A 17,529-nucleotide genomic window follows, 5' to 3' on the forward strand; every position below is an offset into this window, starting at 1 on the left:
TACATTTATTTTTTTTATCATATTTATTTATTGTTTGTAATGTAATTGTAATCTGACTATTATATATAAGTAACATCACTGTGTAAATTAATAGGAATCACGTGAAAGCCGGGAACCAGCCCATCATGCAAGACGTCCTATGAATGCATTTCTGATTTTTTGTAAAAGGCATCGTGGTTCGGTGCGATCTGGCTTTCCACATTTAGAAAATAGAGCAGTCACTAGGGTCTTGGGTGAGTGGTGGGCGACCCTTCATCCTGATCAGAAACGTTCCTACACAAATCTTGCACAGGAGGTAAGTGTAATTGCAACTAAAAAATTAATGGACCGAAAATTTTTACTATGAGAAATGAAACATTGTTTTATTCTCACAGCTTTCATATTGTTAGAAGTTTTATATAGGAAAAACATGTACATATATATATAGCTTAATTATTTTTCCAGTACAAGGATGCATTTTTAAATGCGAACCCTGACTTCAAATGGTACAAATTACCAGCACCTCCATTACGTACTTTAAATACTAGGCCTACCAACAAGAAGCAAGAGTCCAATAGTGGCATGCAATTTATAGATAGTGTCAAATCTGAATATGAGTCTTCCGATTGTACAAAATCAGACAGACGGGATGGACAATCAATCCAACCAGGCAAATTAGCGGATGAATCACAGATTGGTGGACTCAGTTCTCTTTTTACTCCTCAGAAAATAGAGCCATCTGAAGAACAGACAACAATTAATGATATGATAGAAAATGATACTGTTCCAAAACCACCAAAAAAGAGGTATACAGAATCACCTTTCCAAAATGATCAGAAGAGAGACTGCAAGGTAGATCTTTTTGGTGAAAAAAAGAGAAAAAGAGCAGAATCAAATAACAACGAACAACATGAAATGGTGAGATTTGATCTGCTTATGAAAACATAGATTTCAGATTTTTCATTAAATATTTCAAATTTTGAACAATGCAATATTATTCGATTTTTTATATCTAGTGTAATCAATTAAAATTTCTGGACTTTAGGTCATAGAAGATGAGAAACATGCAATAAATTCCTTTGTAACAACACAGACACAATCAGAGGAGAATAATTTTCGTAGCGAAAGAACATGTAAAGGTTTACGTTATCAGAAATTCCTTGCTGAGCAGATGAAAAATATCGGCCCATCTGGCCAACAAAGCAAACGGAAACGAACAGGTGGAAGCAATGGGTAGGTAATTAAAATTTTAACATAATTTTAACATAACTAGTGATCTAATTTCGTTGATCATAACTTTATAAAGAAAAATATTCCTTGCTGATTTAGACCTGACGAACGTCCAAATGAAAGAAGAAATTCTATTTCTTCAAATGTCAGTGAAAAGACAGATTCCTTAAGCAGTGAGGGAGGAAACAGCTCTCGAGGGGAGCTAGAACATCTTGTAGAAAGGTAAATATATACAGTACATATATACGGTAACATACTTTTTTTTCTCAGATTTTTCGAAGGTATATTTTTTTACATGTGAAAATATTTTGAAAATATATTCAGTGCCGAAGGAAAAATGGAGGCTTCCAAACCTGAAGATACAGAAACTGAAGGAGCCGAAGATCAAGTGGATTACGGACCTTGGACGGCACGTAAAAGATTTCGTGCCGAGTATGTTCTTGGAAAAAATTATTTCTATTTAAATCATTTTATTATAGAAAAAGAAGAAACATATATATAAGAAAATTGAGGCACTACCGTCTTTGAGTTTAGAGGAGTTTCAAGAAAAGAAAAAACAGCAACGTACGAAAAAAAAGAAAATTCTGCAAAAGTTTAATTCTTCAGCAAACAAAAGACATCAAAATAATCCGTCTTCTAATGATCAAATAAACGGTCAAACACAAAGAGTGAGTACGATAAATGAGAATAGCGAAGATTTAGAGAAAGCCCATCTTGTTGGAAGTCAAAAACGAAAAGCTCGAAAGCAAACTATTACGCGGAATGCTGCGGCAATAAACTCCACCAAACACTCTGATGATCAAGAATCAAATAAATGTAAGTTACATATACAACAATTTCTATCAACTTGTTAATTGAAAATGATTTAATATTATAATGCTTTTACTGTTTATATATGATGCTAATTCTTTGATCATTTTAAAAAAATTTTATTTATAGATTTGAAAAAAAATTTAATATATAAAAATATTTTTTATAACCTCTTTAAAACACTATAAGCAGAAAAAATTATTACAATTTAATTTTAGTTATAATTCATATAATTTCTGTATTGTTAAAAATCCTCCATTAATTATATATAATTTATATATTTTACACCTTAATAGCTTGGTGCGCATCTCCAGATCTTGAAGCTTTAGCATGTCTTGCAACAGTTGCCGCCAACAGAACGAAACTTACCAAAAATAACGTTTAATTGTGTTACCCATTAATGATATGTAAGATTGCACTATAAAAACCAAAACTTTATTAAATTTTTTCCATGTAATTTCCTATTACTGGGAAACACATACTTTTCCAAGTGCTGTTATAAACGATACTATTACAGTATCGATAACAATGATTATTGTTAGTATCTTTATTGTTAATCTTTACTATTACAGATATTATATATATATGTATACATTACAACTATTATTGACTATAGATTATTCCATTATTCGGTATATGAGGAAGATGTTCTTTTTACTGAAAATAATAGTTGTACTTTGAAAAGATAGAAAAATGAAAGATATTTTTTTTCTATAATTTATTCCGCCAAGAATTACGATTTTTTAATTCCGTTCCGTTTTCTATTTGTGGTTTGGAAAAAGCAAATTTTATTTGTGATTTATTGTTGTATATATATATAAAATAGTTGAGTTATTTAATATATGATAATTAATTATTTTTTAATGCAAAGTAAATATTTTATCATGACTTTTATCATAAATTCTAAATAATATCTTTATTTATGCTTTTTTTCTACATTAGACTTTTTAAAATCTAATTCTACATAAATTCTATGAATCATGATAATATCAACAATAAACCTGATTAGATAACATAAAGCTATCTATGATTATGTGAAGATGAATTGAATTAAATAAGTAAAACATAATATAAACGTACAAAGATCTATATCATTCTTTTTTTTTTTATAAAATTAATAATTTTTTTGTTTTAATTTCATACAATTATAATTTATCGCTTTCTTTAATACAAAATCATATATGCAAATTGGCATGATTATATAAGTTAGTAATTCCGTTATATCCGCTTTTATGCAAACTATAACATTTAGGAGAATTTGTCATCGTCATTTCTGATAATATGTGTACAGACACGAAAATATATTTTATCTTATATTTTATTATATATTCTACGGGCGTATGATGTGTACATAGGTATAGGTGCAGTATTATATACAATTACAAAGTGGAATATCCTTTGCGACACAATTTGAATATCAAAAGGGTATAATCAAAATAATCGATATATATATATACATATAAGTGACCACTATTTACATGTTGTAATACATGCATACATGCGAATAGACACATACACGTGTAAATTTAAATTTGTATAAATTCTCGGGTATATACACGAATATATGATAAATAAATATCTCTTTGTATTAAAATATGTGTGAATCCATGTATGCATGTAATAGAGTAATAAGACTATCCACATATGTGAATGTGTATTTATAATATTTATATATATTAATTATATATCTTATTATACATATATAAATTTAGCATTAAGACTACAAGAATGCGACTTTGTGCTCTGTTTGAGAAAGTAAGAGACTTGTCTGTGATTTTGGCTAAAGGAATTTTTATATTTTTCTATTGATTTCTTTTTTCTGTTTTCTTTTGTTTTCTCTTTATCTTTTTCTATATATATATATATCTTTCTATTTTTTTTCTCTTTTTATCTTTCTATGCATGTGTATATATAAAAAATCTAATTTTATTAAATTTCTGAACTCTCTTTATTTCAGTTTTTACTTTATTAAAGTAATAGGAACAAGCATGTAACGTTAATAGGTTTTTCTGTAGTTTGCAAAGGAATGTACTGATTATATTTCAAATGTGCCTTGAAGAGATATGAGGAATATAGTAATTAAATAACTGACCAACAATATATTTTCGATTCGTTTCGCTCTTCTGACCACATTTTGGCTTTTACAATTGTACCGCAATTTGCGACTGTGCAAGACTTTACAATCGGGCTGAGTTGCCAATGTATAAAGATTGGACATTTAATGAAATCAGGGGAGAGTGTTTCGAATTTTACTGCACAAAACATCTATGTACCTAGCTTTAAAAGAATGTAATTTACACAAGTCTATATATACGTGTACATATTGTAATACCATTTATATGAATAATAAAAATATAATATTTTGATGTAATATTTATTATGTTTTTATTAGTCGTTTTTGCAGCTGCTAATTTATCTTATATTGTATTTATCTTATTCTTTATAACATATAATATTATCCGATTATTATATATAGGAAAATATATATATTATTTGTGATTGCATGATGTAATATTAATATAGGAAATGTATATAATTAATGATTTTTTTGTATTGTCTGATTTTTTTTTTTTTTTTTTTTTTTTTTTTTCTTTTTTTTTAATTTTTGAGATCCTTAATAGGTACCGAAGAGGACTTGTATTGTGACACGGTAGCGTCGCGACGCCAAGTATATAAAAAAGACGTTTCGGCTTGTCAACGGTTTGCTTATATATGTTGCCTAGGTACAGTAGCCGCGACGCTACCAAGTAGCTTATCCGGAGTTTTATATATGTTTAATATAAGTAATTCTATATATTACTAATGTTTGGTAGCTTATATATAGAAAAAGTCATTAGTAAAATACAAAATGTTTGATAATTTATATATAGAATCTCAATTCTACACTCTAATATGAAAAGTCTATAAATAATATATATATAATTATATATTCGTTTGCATCTCGCACTAAGTTTCAATTCTACATATATTTCAATGATCTATGGCGTATCATGAAAACATTTCCCCACTCCTGCTTCAAATGTTAGTATACACCTGCCACTGCTTGACGTATATCCGAATGCAGGACAATAGGCATGGTGTGGTAGCATTGAACTTTGTGTAACTTTGTTTTCTGCAACACGAAATTCGTATCAATTCGTTAAATAAACACTGCCAATCGTCGATTGATTTCAATACGTCATCCACGTTGCTTTCCAAGATGGGAGTAATATTTTTGGAACACATCGGTGGCAGTCGTCTCTTCTCCTGCGCTTCTTGTGACACCAACCTCACCAACAGGTCACAGCTCGTAAGCACACGCTTTACGGGTGCTACAGGACGTGCATTCCTCTTCAACAAAGTCGTCAATCTAAATTATAGGTGCGTCCTTTTATTTTTTCGATTGTATAAAATTATTCTTATAAGATAAAATTTTATTAATAAGATGATAGTTCTTTGAAAGTAACATGTGCATTGTATTCATGCTCAATTTTCTGGCACTGACATATTTCGTTATAAATTGTATGTTTTTTCTTACTCAATCATAAAGATATTAAAACCAAAAAAAAATTAGAGCGGGAGATATATATGACAGTTAAAAAAATGTGAATGTATCAATTTCATGTTTGTAGAATATCTATATCTCTTTGATTTAATCCTATGATATAATGTACAGCGAAGTGCAGGATAGAGTGATGCTGACAGGTCGCCACATGGTTCGAGATGTCAGCTGCAAAAACTGTGACGCTAAGCTCGGATGGGTGTATGAATTTGCAACAGACGAGCAGCAACGATATAAAGAAGGTCGTGTTATACTGGAACGAGCTCTTGTCACAGAGAGTGATGGACTGAACGAGAATGTTTAATATTTAACATTGAGTAGGTTGTATATTAAAAAATAACCAACATAGTTCTTATATAAGTTATCGCCATTTTCAAATTGTTTGGTTTTAATTTTGTCAATTAGAAGAGAGACTCTCGGTTAGTGTTCAACTTGTTCACGCGTAAGGAAATACTGATGACACTATTAATTGTGATAAAACGTCACTCAACATTTTCGTGTGTGAATATGGTTCCTATTTTATAAGAAAATATTTCAGAGTCTATACTTATTTACATTATTTTTCGATTGAGTCTACATCTTGTATATTTTATTCAAAATTGCTGAATTTATGTAATAAGAATAAACATCATTGATGTTTTCTTATACAGATGCAACATTAATAAATTAATTTTAATAACTCACACAAGTATGTTTGTCAAGAAAATGAAAGAATGAAGAAAAAATGTGAATGTATATTATGTATGAGTATATTTAATAATTATGTATTGATGAGTGCAATATAGATATAAATGGATCAGCATATATTATGTAACTTTATTTATATTATTTCAATTATATATATATAATTTAAGAAGCAATAATGTACGAGATGTTTGAAGCTGCGCGTTAATCGTGACGTTAACTCATATAATTAATTATACGCTGGTCGCTTTAATGAATTTTTTCTACTCATATTTATAGCTGTAAATATGAATAGTATTTAAAGCTTTAAATTATTCATATTCACAATTAGTTTTCCTTATTGGTAAATGACAAAATAAATTTTTACACATTTTGAATGTGTAAATATGATACAAGTACAAATTGAGAAAGCACACACATAAATCTTTCCAAGATTCATGAAAGTCACATTTGTTGACAACTTTGAACACTTTCCAAATAAAGAGAGGTCGCGTTCAATAAAGAAGGCGAGAATTGTTTATATTTGACGATAAGTGTGAGATACTGATACAAACTGATAGTATATATATGTATTATAGAATTATACTTTGTATTGTAGAAAAATGAATAATATGCGTAGAATAAAAATAAAAAGAATTATGCCTTAATCTCTTTAAAGATGTTATATAATTAAGAAAAAGACTACATGCGATAAAAACATACGAAATAAACAAAATATTATTCAATAACAAATTATCTCTTTCGACACGTGGTCGCATTTTTCTAATTAACAAATAATTATCAGCTGAACTATGTTACTATGTTTTCAACACATTATATGCTCTTATCAATTTTCTTATCGCGCATGTGACTTTATCAAGATTTATTGAGAGAGCTCTGTTTTAATCTACCCTTATCGGATTATGTTGCACGAGAAATATAAATATTTATCATCTTATACTATGCTCCCTGTTCCCTTTTAATTTTTAATTTAAAAAATTGAACAAAAATTGACACATACATAAAAAATAATGAATTGATTAATTATATAAATTAATCTTTTCTTTTACTTTTCTTTTATACCAATTTTATTCTCAAGAAGTTATCTCTTTTTTTAGACTATATTCTTGCATATATTCTCATAATATATTCTTTAAAATTGAAAGAAAATCTCCAAATACATGATACATTTTTTTAAAGATAAATTCAACATGATCTAATTGCGAATATATTATAGGAGGATAGTAAACAACTTTGGCAAGCTCGCGTTTCGCGTTACATGCTGCGGGCGGTCGACGCACTCACGAGACAAACGAACCGCGCCCGCCGACGCGCCCCGATTGGCCGTCGCGCTCGAAGTGACGACCAATCTTCGGGTTCGGAGATGCCGCGAGCGAGCCCGAGCGGACGGCGGAGCAGTGTGATCACGTAGTCCCACCACGCCGCATGGTGGATGGATGTTTCTCCTGATCGGACAGCGGGTAAAATGCTGTAAACTGTGCGTCCTCGTTGTCGTCGTTGCCACGCCGGAGAGGAAGGAGCGTGCCAGTGGGAACCATCTCTCGTAAGTCTACTTTAGCGCACGATAATTACGAAGCGCGCTCGAGATCGCGCTAAAGGCGCGGACGAGGAGGGAGAGGAGGAAGACGAAAGGGAATTGTGCTTGCTCGGCGACATCGACACGAAGCGGCGTATTGTTTGTTTGTTCCATCCTCGCATCTCGGCATTGTAGCGATGTTCGCACATCGCACAAGTGACGACCGCCCTCATCTCTCATCTTCACCGAGATTCGTCCGTCGATCGAGCACTCTTCCCGGTGGAACGATCGTCAGCGGGCCGCGGCGATTCCGAACGCGAATTTTGCCTTCTATTTCTCTCTCTCTTTTTTTTTTCGTTCTCCCTTGTTTTCGTCCCTTCGTTCTTCGCCCCCGCCAACGTGTATACGTATTTCCGTCTCTTTCGCTACCGGTTTCTCACTCCCACTCTCCCTTCCGTTCGTGACATCGAAGGTATACATACACATACATGCAGTGACGCGCGACGTTGACAAGGGCGAAGCGACAATGTCCGATCCGGGAATTGTCCGCGTATTTTCGACGAGATCGGACGGTATCGCCGAGGTCTCGTGAGTCTTGACGCCGACGCTTATAGGAAAAAAAAAAGAAAAAAAAATGTATCTTATCGGCTGCATCCTCTTCCCCTCCCCCGCGAAGCGCCCCCTTGTGCGCCCTTCCCCTTCCTCTTCCTAGTCCGTCCTCCACGTCGCTCTTCGTCTCGCGCGCGCGATGCCATTGCACCGCCGAACGAATCGCAGCAGGAAAAGCTATAAATACACACGCATCCGCGCGGGGTAAACAAACTTGACCTCAGCGGAATTCTTATCGGCGTATATATACAGAGGTGGCTTTGAGGTTATGTCGTGTTTAGAAAAGAGGCGTCTGTGTGTGTGTATTTTATGGTCCAAATTGCGGAGGCGGCGATTTCCCGGGATAAAAAATGTTGCCGGACTTCAAACATGCCGGATAACACAACGCAACGAGGGGACGCGTCGCTGTAATAATCGCTCGTTTACTTGACGGCGCCGAATTATTGCTAATATTATGATATCGTTGAACGTGCCATAAAAGTTGTCCGCAAAATATTTTTGGGAAAATGTAACGGCCGTTCGGATGAGTAAATAAGTAGAGTCACGTGAATGGAATTGTTATCTTTTAATGTGTGTGTTCGCCGCGATATATGTGCATCATTCGGCGCGTGTATATATTTTTGTCAGCGTCGTGAATTCGATTTCTAAACATAAATTTTTGCGAGACACATAATATGATTGCAAGCTATATCGATTTTAACAAGATTGTTGAAAAACTTAATTAATATTATTCTTTTAAAATAAATAATTTATACTTTAAATTTTTTCAATTTTTTTTTTTTTATTTCAGCTTATATCACTTCATTAATGTCGGAGTCAACAGAAATTGCAATTAATCAACTCTTAACACATTTGCCCTTACTAAGGCCTGGGAATATAGAGTGCAAACAAAGCTACCTATTGGCAATACCAGAATTAGTGAGTCATTGTGTGAGCACAGGACAGTTTACAGAACAAACACAGCAGCTTTTGAGCTACACTCTAATACACCCAGCTATAACTAATCAGGACAGACGTTCTTTAACTCAATGGCTTAGACATTTGGAAGATCGTATTAGTGGTACACCACCTATTACCGGTCTTGAAGATTATCCAAATACTCCAATCAGGTGAGTCAAGTGGAAATAATGATACTAAAAATATTGTGATATCTTATCTTTAATGTATCTCTAAACTTTGCTACTTTATAAGATGGGAGAGTCCATGGCAAAGGAATTCCAAGCAGCAAAGCGATCAGGCTAATCTATTTAATACGCAACCGGCCCACACGTTTCTACAATTTCAACCCCGTCAACGTCGTTCAAATAGTTTGACGCCACCGGTGCCGCCGCCACATCAACTCGAAATCTTCGAACGTACTAATAATGCGAACAATTCATCCAGGCATAAGCCGCGTAGCTTTAGCGTCTCCGGAGATCACACCAGTAATTTTCAATTATATAATCATGCATATACATATATAAATTTACATTGTATCGGCACTTTATTAAATGACGATCTTTACGTAGGCAATATTATCGGTTTGGGTCCACTGAGCCCACAGAGTTCCTGTGCGAGTAGCGGTAGCGAGGGTCGTTTGGATGACGCTTCCAATCGTTCGCTCGCAAGCGGTATGAGAGGTGAATTTAATACGATTTTACTTTTATATAATAACAGAGAAGAAGGTCGGTAGAAGGTTCATTTTGTATATAATTTCGTTTTATAATATAAATAATTTTTTTACATCTTTATATGTATATATATAAAAATCATGAAATTTTTTAATTACATCCTTCTTTCAACCATCTCTGACGAATCACATTTTCTTTTATAAACAAATACATTTATTTTTGAGCTACTTTTTTTGCTTTCAGATGTACAATCATGGCTTAAAACTTTACGCCTCCATAAGTATAGTTACTTGTTTGTTACCATGAGTTATGAGGAGATGCTGCAATTGACGGAGGATCAATTGGCAGAGCAGGGAGTTACAAAGGGGGCTAGGCACAAACTGGCTCTCTCTATCGCTAAGCTGCAGCAACGATATAACACGCTCTTGAATCTGGAAAAGGGTCTGGTGCAACCTAGTGCCCGCGATGGCATGCAAAATACTTCGTTCTCGCAGGGTTCATCTTTACTCATTAATACGATGGATGAGCTCAAAACGATCTTAGCCACCCCTATGAAACCGAGTCAAGAAAACGATCCTCAAGATATCCCTGCACAGTTTACAAAAGTGCTTGGAAAGTGTATGTATAAAAAAATATTGCATTATAATTTTATTACTAAAATTCCATCAGAGAGAGGTAATTGAAAAAAATATTGTCATTATCGGTTTCTTTATTTAGTATGCAGTAGATTGGCTCTGGACAGCGTAGAAGACAGTGTTTTGTGCGCATGCATTAACATCTTGGAAAAAGTATTGCAGCATGATTGTTTCACTCCAAATCAAAAGGAGAAGGTGCAACAATGGCGCAGTAGACTCGGCAATCCGCGACCAACTCCAAAGTAAGATGAGACGTTCTCGATAGAAAATATAAGTGATCTATTATGTGTTGAGGTAACTTTCAAAATGTATGTGCAAAATTTTAGGTGGCAACACAATTACGGCTACAATAACAGGAGGTACGGCAATTCGCAACAACACAACAGAAAGCCGAGTTTAAATTTGAACCACATTCACACCACCCATTTGCACAACAACCATTTTATGATTACTCCGCATAGAAACAGTATATCTTCGCCGTATTTGCAAAATAATCAGAATCAGAATATGAATACCTTGAATACGAACAACTTGCGTACGATACATACGATCGAGAAGAGACCGAGCCTACAAGAGACCAGCAGTTTGCAGGTAAAGTAGAATCTAGTTGTTCGAAATTTTATTTATTTCTTTCTTTTATTAATACGTTGAATATTTTATTTTGCAGCAATTACAAAAAACATTGCAACGTACATACAGCGCGCCGCGAGACCGCTTTTTGGGACATCCTACCAATGGAGCGAATGAAACGACGGAGCCGGAAATCAACTCTCGCCTGGAATCTCTTTGCTTGAGGATGAAGTGCAACAATGGCGCAGTAGACTCGGCAATCCGCGACCAACTCCAAAGTAAGATGAGACGTTCTCGATAGAAAATATAAGTGATCTATTATGTGTTGAGGTAACTTTCAAAATGTATGTGCAAAATTTTAGGTGGCAACACAATTACGGCTACAATAACAGGAGGTACGGCAATTCGCAACAACACAACAGAAAGCCGAGTTTAAATTTGAACCACATTCACACCACCCATTTGCACAACAACCATTTTATGATTACTCCGCATAGAAACAGTATATCTTCGCCGTATTTGCAAAATAATCAGAATCAGAATATGAATACCTTGAATACGAACAACTTGCGTACGATACATACGATCGAGAAGAGACCGAGCCTACAAGAGACCAGCAGTTTGCAGGTAAAGTAGAATCTAGTTGTTCGAAATTTTATTTATTTCTTTCTTTTATTAATACGTTGAATATTTTATTTTGCAGCAATTACAAAAAACATTGCAACGTACATACAGCGCGCCGCGAGACCGCTTTTTGGGACATCCTACCAATGGAGCGAATGAAACGACGGAGCCGGAAATCAACTCTCGCCTGGAATCTCTTTGCTTGAGGATGACTGAGCAAGCGATCGGCGGATTCGGTGAGGCCTAAATGTCTAGGATCTAACGTAAGTCATATTTGAACTTCGAATGTTCGACTTCGAAAATTTATTTGAGAAAAATTCTGTTTGCCAAAATACACGAGCGAGCGAGACAGCGCGCATATTCATGAGTCATCGTTGTAAAGTGATACGTCAATGGGGATGACATATTTTTTGTTGTGTGCAAACACCTGCGTGTACGCACTTACGCTTTAATAACCCTACCAAATCGAAAAAATGTCCGAAATGTGCGACATTATTATGAGAGAGAGATAAAGATAGGTCATTCTTCGAGGATCGAATGACTTTTACACATACACAATACACACATATACACGTGTAAATCATATTTTTATTATATCCGATGCAATTGTACTATTTAATTGACAGAATTTGGCAAGCCAAATGCTATTAGAAAGATAGAGTCTTTCCTCGACTATTTGCTGCATCCATATATATAAATATATAAGAAAAAGTATATATATATATACGTATGAGATAATACATAAAATAATATTGCAGAATATTGCATGGTAATGTAATGTCATCTTTTTCACTCTTTTCTCTCCTCGTGTTTTATATGATTAAAATATGAGAAAGAGAGAGAAAAATGAAAAAATGATATTACATATTCATGCGATGTAATGCAATATCATTTTTCATGTTATTCATTTTGAGAAATGGAATTTGTCTGATTTTAAGCACCAGAAGATGTAATAACGTAATGTAATTCATTTTCAATAATTAGACTCATTTTATTTTTTTTTAAATATTATATTACTATTATTATTATTATTACGTTAATAATATATTTTTACTATTATCATTACTAACATTATCAACATCAGTATCACTACAGTATAAATATAATCTTACTATCACTACAGTAGAAGTTTTTACTATTATCATTACCAACATTTCAACATTATTATCACTATAGTAAAAAGATAATATCACTATTATAGTAAAAATATAACATTAACGTAATAATAATAATAATAGTAATATAAAATTAAAAAGAAGTAAAATTAGTAAATTTATTAAAAATTAGCTACATTATGTTACTATGTCTTCTGGCACATACAAACGAATTCCTTTTCTCAAATGAAAAATAATATTGCAGAACATTGCATAGTAATGTAGTGTCATTTTTTTACTCTCCTATTTCTTTCACGTGTTTTATACGATTTAAAATACAAGAAAGACAGAAAAAAGGAGAGTGGAAAAATGACATTACATCACCATGCAATGTATTGCAATGTCATTTTTCATGTTATCCATTTTTCAAAATGGAATTCATCTGATTTTAAGCACCAGAGAATTTTGTAGTAGCGTAATATAATTCATTTTAATAATTGGACTGATTTTAATTATTTTTAATGCTATATTACTATTATTATGGTAATATTATATTTTTATTATTATCATTATATTAACATCACTATCACTATACTAGCGCTACTATTGCTCCTATTACTATTATTATTAGCACAACACTATTACTACTCTATTCCTATTACATACTATCATCACTATTATCAATCTTACACCACTACCGTTTTATCTATCGCTCTTACTATTACTATACTCCGTCTAGAAAGTGAGCATGCTTAAAGAATTGACACTTTGTCGCATAAGTTAATCCGCGCATACGTTTAAAACTTAATCTCAACTATACCGGAAAGCACATATGGCGGCGTGTATGCTTCGTAGTTTGCGCACAGATCTCGTGATTTTTTTATTTCGGTTGACGGATTGCACCCCGTTTCTTTTTTTCTTGTTTTTATAAAATGATAGGCTATTATGAAAATGCGAATAAATATACAATAATGGATATTAAGGGCCTTACGTGGAGGGGACGAGCGAACGTATATAAGAGATGTAGAAATTTGATATTATAAAGTAGCAGTGAAATTCGGGGGAGGGGGAAGGGGCAGACTGACGCTATAGACCGTGGCGCGACATCGAAATCTGTGGCTTTAAATTATAAGCATACATCGTATTTAACCTATTTAGCATGTTGAAGTAGCGTCGCGAGTAATATAGCATAATATTTTTTCGTGCAACCAGAAAAAATTAAATTTATTAAATTGTGTAATGCTAGTGAGAATAATAATCGATTATTATGAGAGGTAAGAAAAAAAAAATGAAAGACTGAATAATTCACGCGCCACGATCCGTCGGTTTAGAATCCTGAATGCTTCACTATCCTTCCGTTCGTACGGATTTCGTGCGCGCGTGGATAAAATAATTGGAAGACTGCGAAGATGGAAAAACTTGTCAAAATATTAAGAATTAGCGAGCGAGCGAAAGGAAGAAAGAAAGAGCGAAAGAGATGCAAAAAGAACGAGCGAAAGAATATCGAAGTTTAAGGAGATAAAATTAGTTAATTAGTATATATTATAGCGATTATTATAATAACAACAATTATATTCTGCTAGAGGATAATACATGTAAGAGACCGCGCGATGATTTCTCGAATTCAGGATTATCCTGCTAAGAATTGTAATTTATAGTAATGACCGTACACACAAGACGAATACCTATACTTAATCATTATTTCGTTTCACATACACAATATATTTTTACTCGATCAGCGGCAATAGCAGCACCACCAAAACTATATCCGATCAGTTATATTTATATACATATATCTATATGATATGTATCGCGAAACTCTACGAATTCCAAGAGAGAAATGATCAAAAGCTAGTCAAATGATACGTTTTTAATTTCTACCAGTTATAGTTAATTAATTGTACATTAAATCCACATATACACACATTGCCAGGAATCACATAGAGACACGATAGAACACATATATTCACACACATATACATACATTTATATTCACACGGTTACATACACGCAATAAATAAAGCGATCCGAGCGAAAACGTATGCGAAAAAGCTCAAAGACTGCTCCTAAGCGACATCAGGAATTTCATTCAACGTAGAATTACTACTTATATTTCATCTATTATCGAAGCGCATCATCTAATCTCCAACTGATAAAGGCAGGACCTGATTTATAATAAAGAGGATGCAAAGAGATTTTATCCGCGAAACGTATGCATATAGAAATAAAGGAAAAGAAAAAAAAAAAAAAAAAAAAAAAAAAAAATCTGCCGAGGAGCCGCCGCTACGTTAATTTTATGCCAATTGATCATTAATCTATCATCATTGTTATTTGTGGTAAGCTTACGTGGCATAGTGTAACATATATACTTAGTACTTACACACGCAATCGTTGTCAGGATCGCTGGACACCTGTCTTGCTCAAAATTAACTATCGGCGGCGATTGTTTCGTAGCTTTCGAAGGCGCGATGCGCGTGAACGAGCGATAACGAACGGATAAGCAAATTTTGATTTAAAATCTAATTTTAATCGCAAATTGGAAAATCATAAGGAGTTATGAAAATGAACGTTACGGGTAAATAACATGAAGGAAGAGTTTCTCTCGATAAAACAAATGCTAGTAGTGGCAAATATAAAATGTAAATTACAGTCGTAAAAATAGGTTACTAAGTGAACGATACCGTAAAAAATTTTTTTATTTATACGCGATCAGTATTTATTGATAAAATTACTTCGCTTCGCACACTACAATATGATATTTATATATGTAATTCTCTGTTAATGCGTATACTGTAAATACATAATTTCTTGCGATTTTCCAGTTTGTAATTGCATCTGCGCATATACACGTGTGCACATTTTATACGTTTGACTCGTTACATTCATATCGAGTTTCTCTGGCCATCCTTCTTAAAGTTTGGATGGCTATAAAATGTTCCACTGTTTGCCATGTTCTGTTATCCGCTCGTCGATCTCGGTTCAGGATAGATGAAAAGTAGATATATATGGGGCAAAAGTTCGCGAGATATCCTTTGGCCGGATACTTGCACACTAGAGAATTGCGCGCTTAATTGTAGTAGTAATTCTCATAGAGTGATTTTTCTCGATTGAGATTTCGAGTACGAGACGATGCGAGTTTCCGGCTGAAGATGTCCAGACGACGGCCCAGATAGCAAATGGTAAATTAGATTCGGTGCGGTAAAATAAGACCGGACGTGTAGCGACTGATTTGCTTTAAGAGAAAGCGCGACGCGCCAGACGCTTTTTCTTTTTTTGTACGCGCGGGAAGGGATTCGCACCCTTCGTCGGGAAATACTAGTGTTCACACGTTTTGCCGCAGCTTCTCCGGATAATACTAGATAAGCTGTAATAAGACCCTTCGAATCTTCGTCAGAGATGATTGCTAACCCCTGGGATACCTTAGTCATATAAGTAAGCTGGGCAACTTGTAAAAATGCAATTTTTGTACTGTTATAAAAAAAAAAAAGTTGAATAGACGAGGGTACACTGACGTTGTAGCGTGAAAAAACATTTTTCAATAAAAGATTTTTCATACGCATGCATTGTATACTGCAATTAATACTGATGTACTTGTGTATTAATTGCATATATCTACACTGGTGGAAAGTGATTTAAAACATCTTTCATTATGTCATATTGTAGAGAAATTATGTTATAATATTTTAAGAATAATCGATTTTTTATTTGACGATTTTTTTCTTTCAGATATTCACTTTTACATTAGGTTACATTTAATGCACATTTTAATATATACAATACGAAAATATTCTGTTACTGAATACAAAGATACCATTCGATCAATTCAGTTATATCTAAAACAAATGTTTGATTAGTTCTAGCGTAATTACGTCCAATTAAATGTGATTTCTCATTAATTGTGTTTTAAATATTTCTTATTTTTAGAATTTCTTATCATCTATCCGGATGATAGTGTCTTCAGTAAGGTAATTTTATAAAAATGAAAGAGCGTGATTGATTTTGTAGTTCTCTAAACAGCATTTATTTTCTCCTTTTGTTACATTTTTTGAAGTCGCGCCCCATTCAAAGACGTTGTGCACAGTTTTAACGGTGAAATATAATAGTGAACGTCGATACAATGTTATCGTTCCGTATAATATATAAATATTTAGACCTGTATCGGCGAGATACAACACGCGTTCGCCGAATATCTAGAATCGTGTGATTTTGTTCGGTCGACTTGCGTCGTCATCGTTCTCCCTTCCTTGCTCACCATCTCTAACGGAATGGCTACGTATACGCAGGGATTTAATATATTAATATGCATCTTCTTACACGCAATATCGATACAAGGTTTTTAAAATATCGGATACGAGTAGAAAAATTATTTATGCCGCATCCCCCGATAAAAAAGGGTTCTCGAACTCGCGTTTTTTCGTATCGTTACGATCGATACGATTATCCTCTCTTCAGGATGGATTGCATCGACACTTTGATAAAGTGAAACTTTTTTACGATTCTCTGTCAAGCTCTAAATCACATAGCTCTAGCTATACAAGATGAATAAATATACAGAAACTCAGATAACAAAAACGTCTAAAATACTTTTTTACGATTCTCTGTCAAGCTCTCTAAATCACATAGCTCT

At 33.5% G+C, this 17,529-nt stretch overlaps 3 protein-coding genes across 3 annotated transcripts in view; all 3 read left to right on the plus strand.

The window, feature by feature from the left end:
- The window catches only part of LOC115237788 (putative transcription factor SOX-15), a 7,057-nt gene extending 2,750 nt beyond the window's left edge, over nt 1-4,307 (plus strand). The window contains exons 2-8 of the mRNA XM_029811063.1: nt 95-295; nt 445-897; nt 1,025-1,212; nt 1,309-1,431; nt 1,534-1,645; nt 1,698-2,025; nt 2,316-4,307. Of these exons, the coding sequence (XP_029666923.1) occupies nt 95-295; nt 445-897; nt 1,025-1,212; nt 1,309-1,431; nt 1,534-1,645; nt 1,698-2,025; nt 2,316-2,404 (1,494 nt within the window). The 3' untranslated portion in view covers nt 2,405-4,307. The remainder of the gene's footprint in view (nt 1-94; nt 296-444; nt 898-1,024; nt 1,213-1,308; nt 1,432-1,533; nt 1,646-1,697; nt 2,026-2,315) is intronic.
- A 675-nt stretch (nt 4,308-4,982) lies between these two features.
- Nucleotides 4,983-6,891, plus strand: LOC115237805 (protein yippee-like 5). The gene is made up of 2 exons (XM_029811083.1): nt 4,983-5,379; nt 5,675-6,891. Exons 1-2 carry the CDS (start codon nt 5,219-5,221, stop codon nt 5,862-5,864), a joined length of 351 nt encoding a protein of 116 aa, XP_029666943.1. The 5' UTR covers nt 4,983-5,218; the 3' UTR covers nt 5,865-6,891.
- Nucleotides 6,892-9,155: 2,264 nt separating this feature from the next.
- LOC115237812 (protein Smaug homolog 1) lies at nt 9,156-16,798 on the plus strand (the record flags this gene model as incomplete). The annotated part of the gene is made up of 8 exons (XM_029811100.1): nt 9,156-9,478; nt 9,561-9,793; nt 9,878-9,988; nt 10,223-10,597; nt 10,697-10,856; nt 10,941-11,198; nt 11,275-11,396; nt 12,003-16,798. Coding segments are annotated over 8 exons (1,635 nt in total), but the record flags the coding sequence as incomplete, so codon positions are not given.
- Nucleotides 16,799-17,529: the final 731 nt, after the last annotated feature.

This window comes from Formica exsecta, unplaced genomic scaffold, assembly GCF_003651465.1.
Source record: "Formica exsecta isolate Colony F162 unplaced genomic scaffold, ASM365146v1 scaffold31, whole genome shotgun sequence".
In the NCBI taxonomy this organism is placed as follows: domain Eukaryota; kingdom Metazoa; phylum Arthropoda; class Insecta; order Hymenoptera; family Formicidae; genus Formica; species Formica exsecta.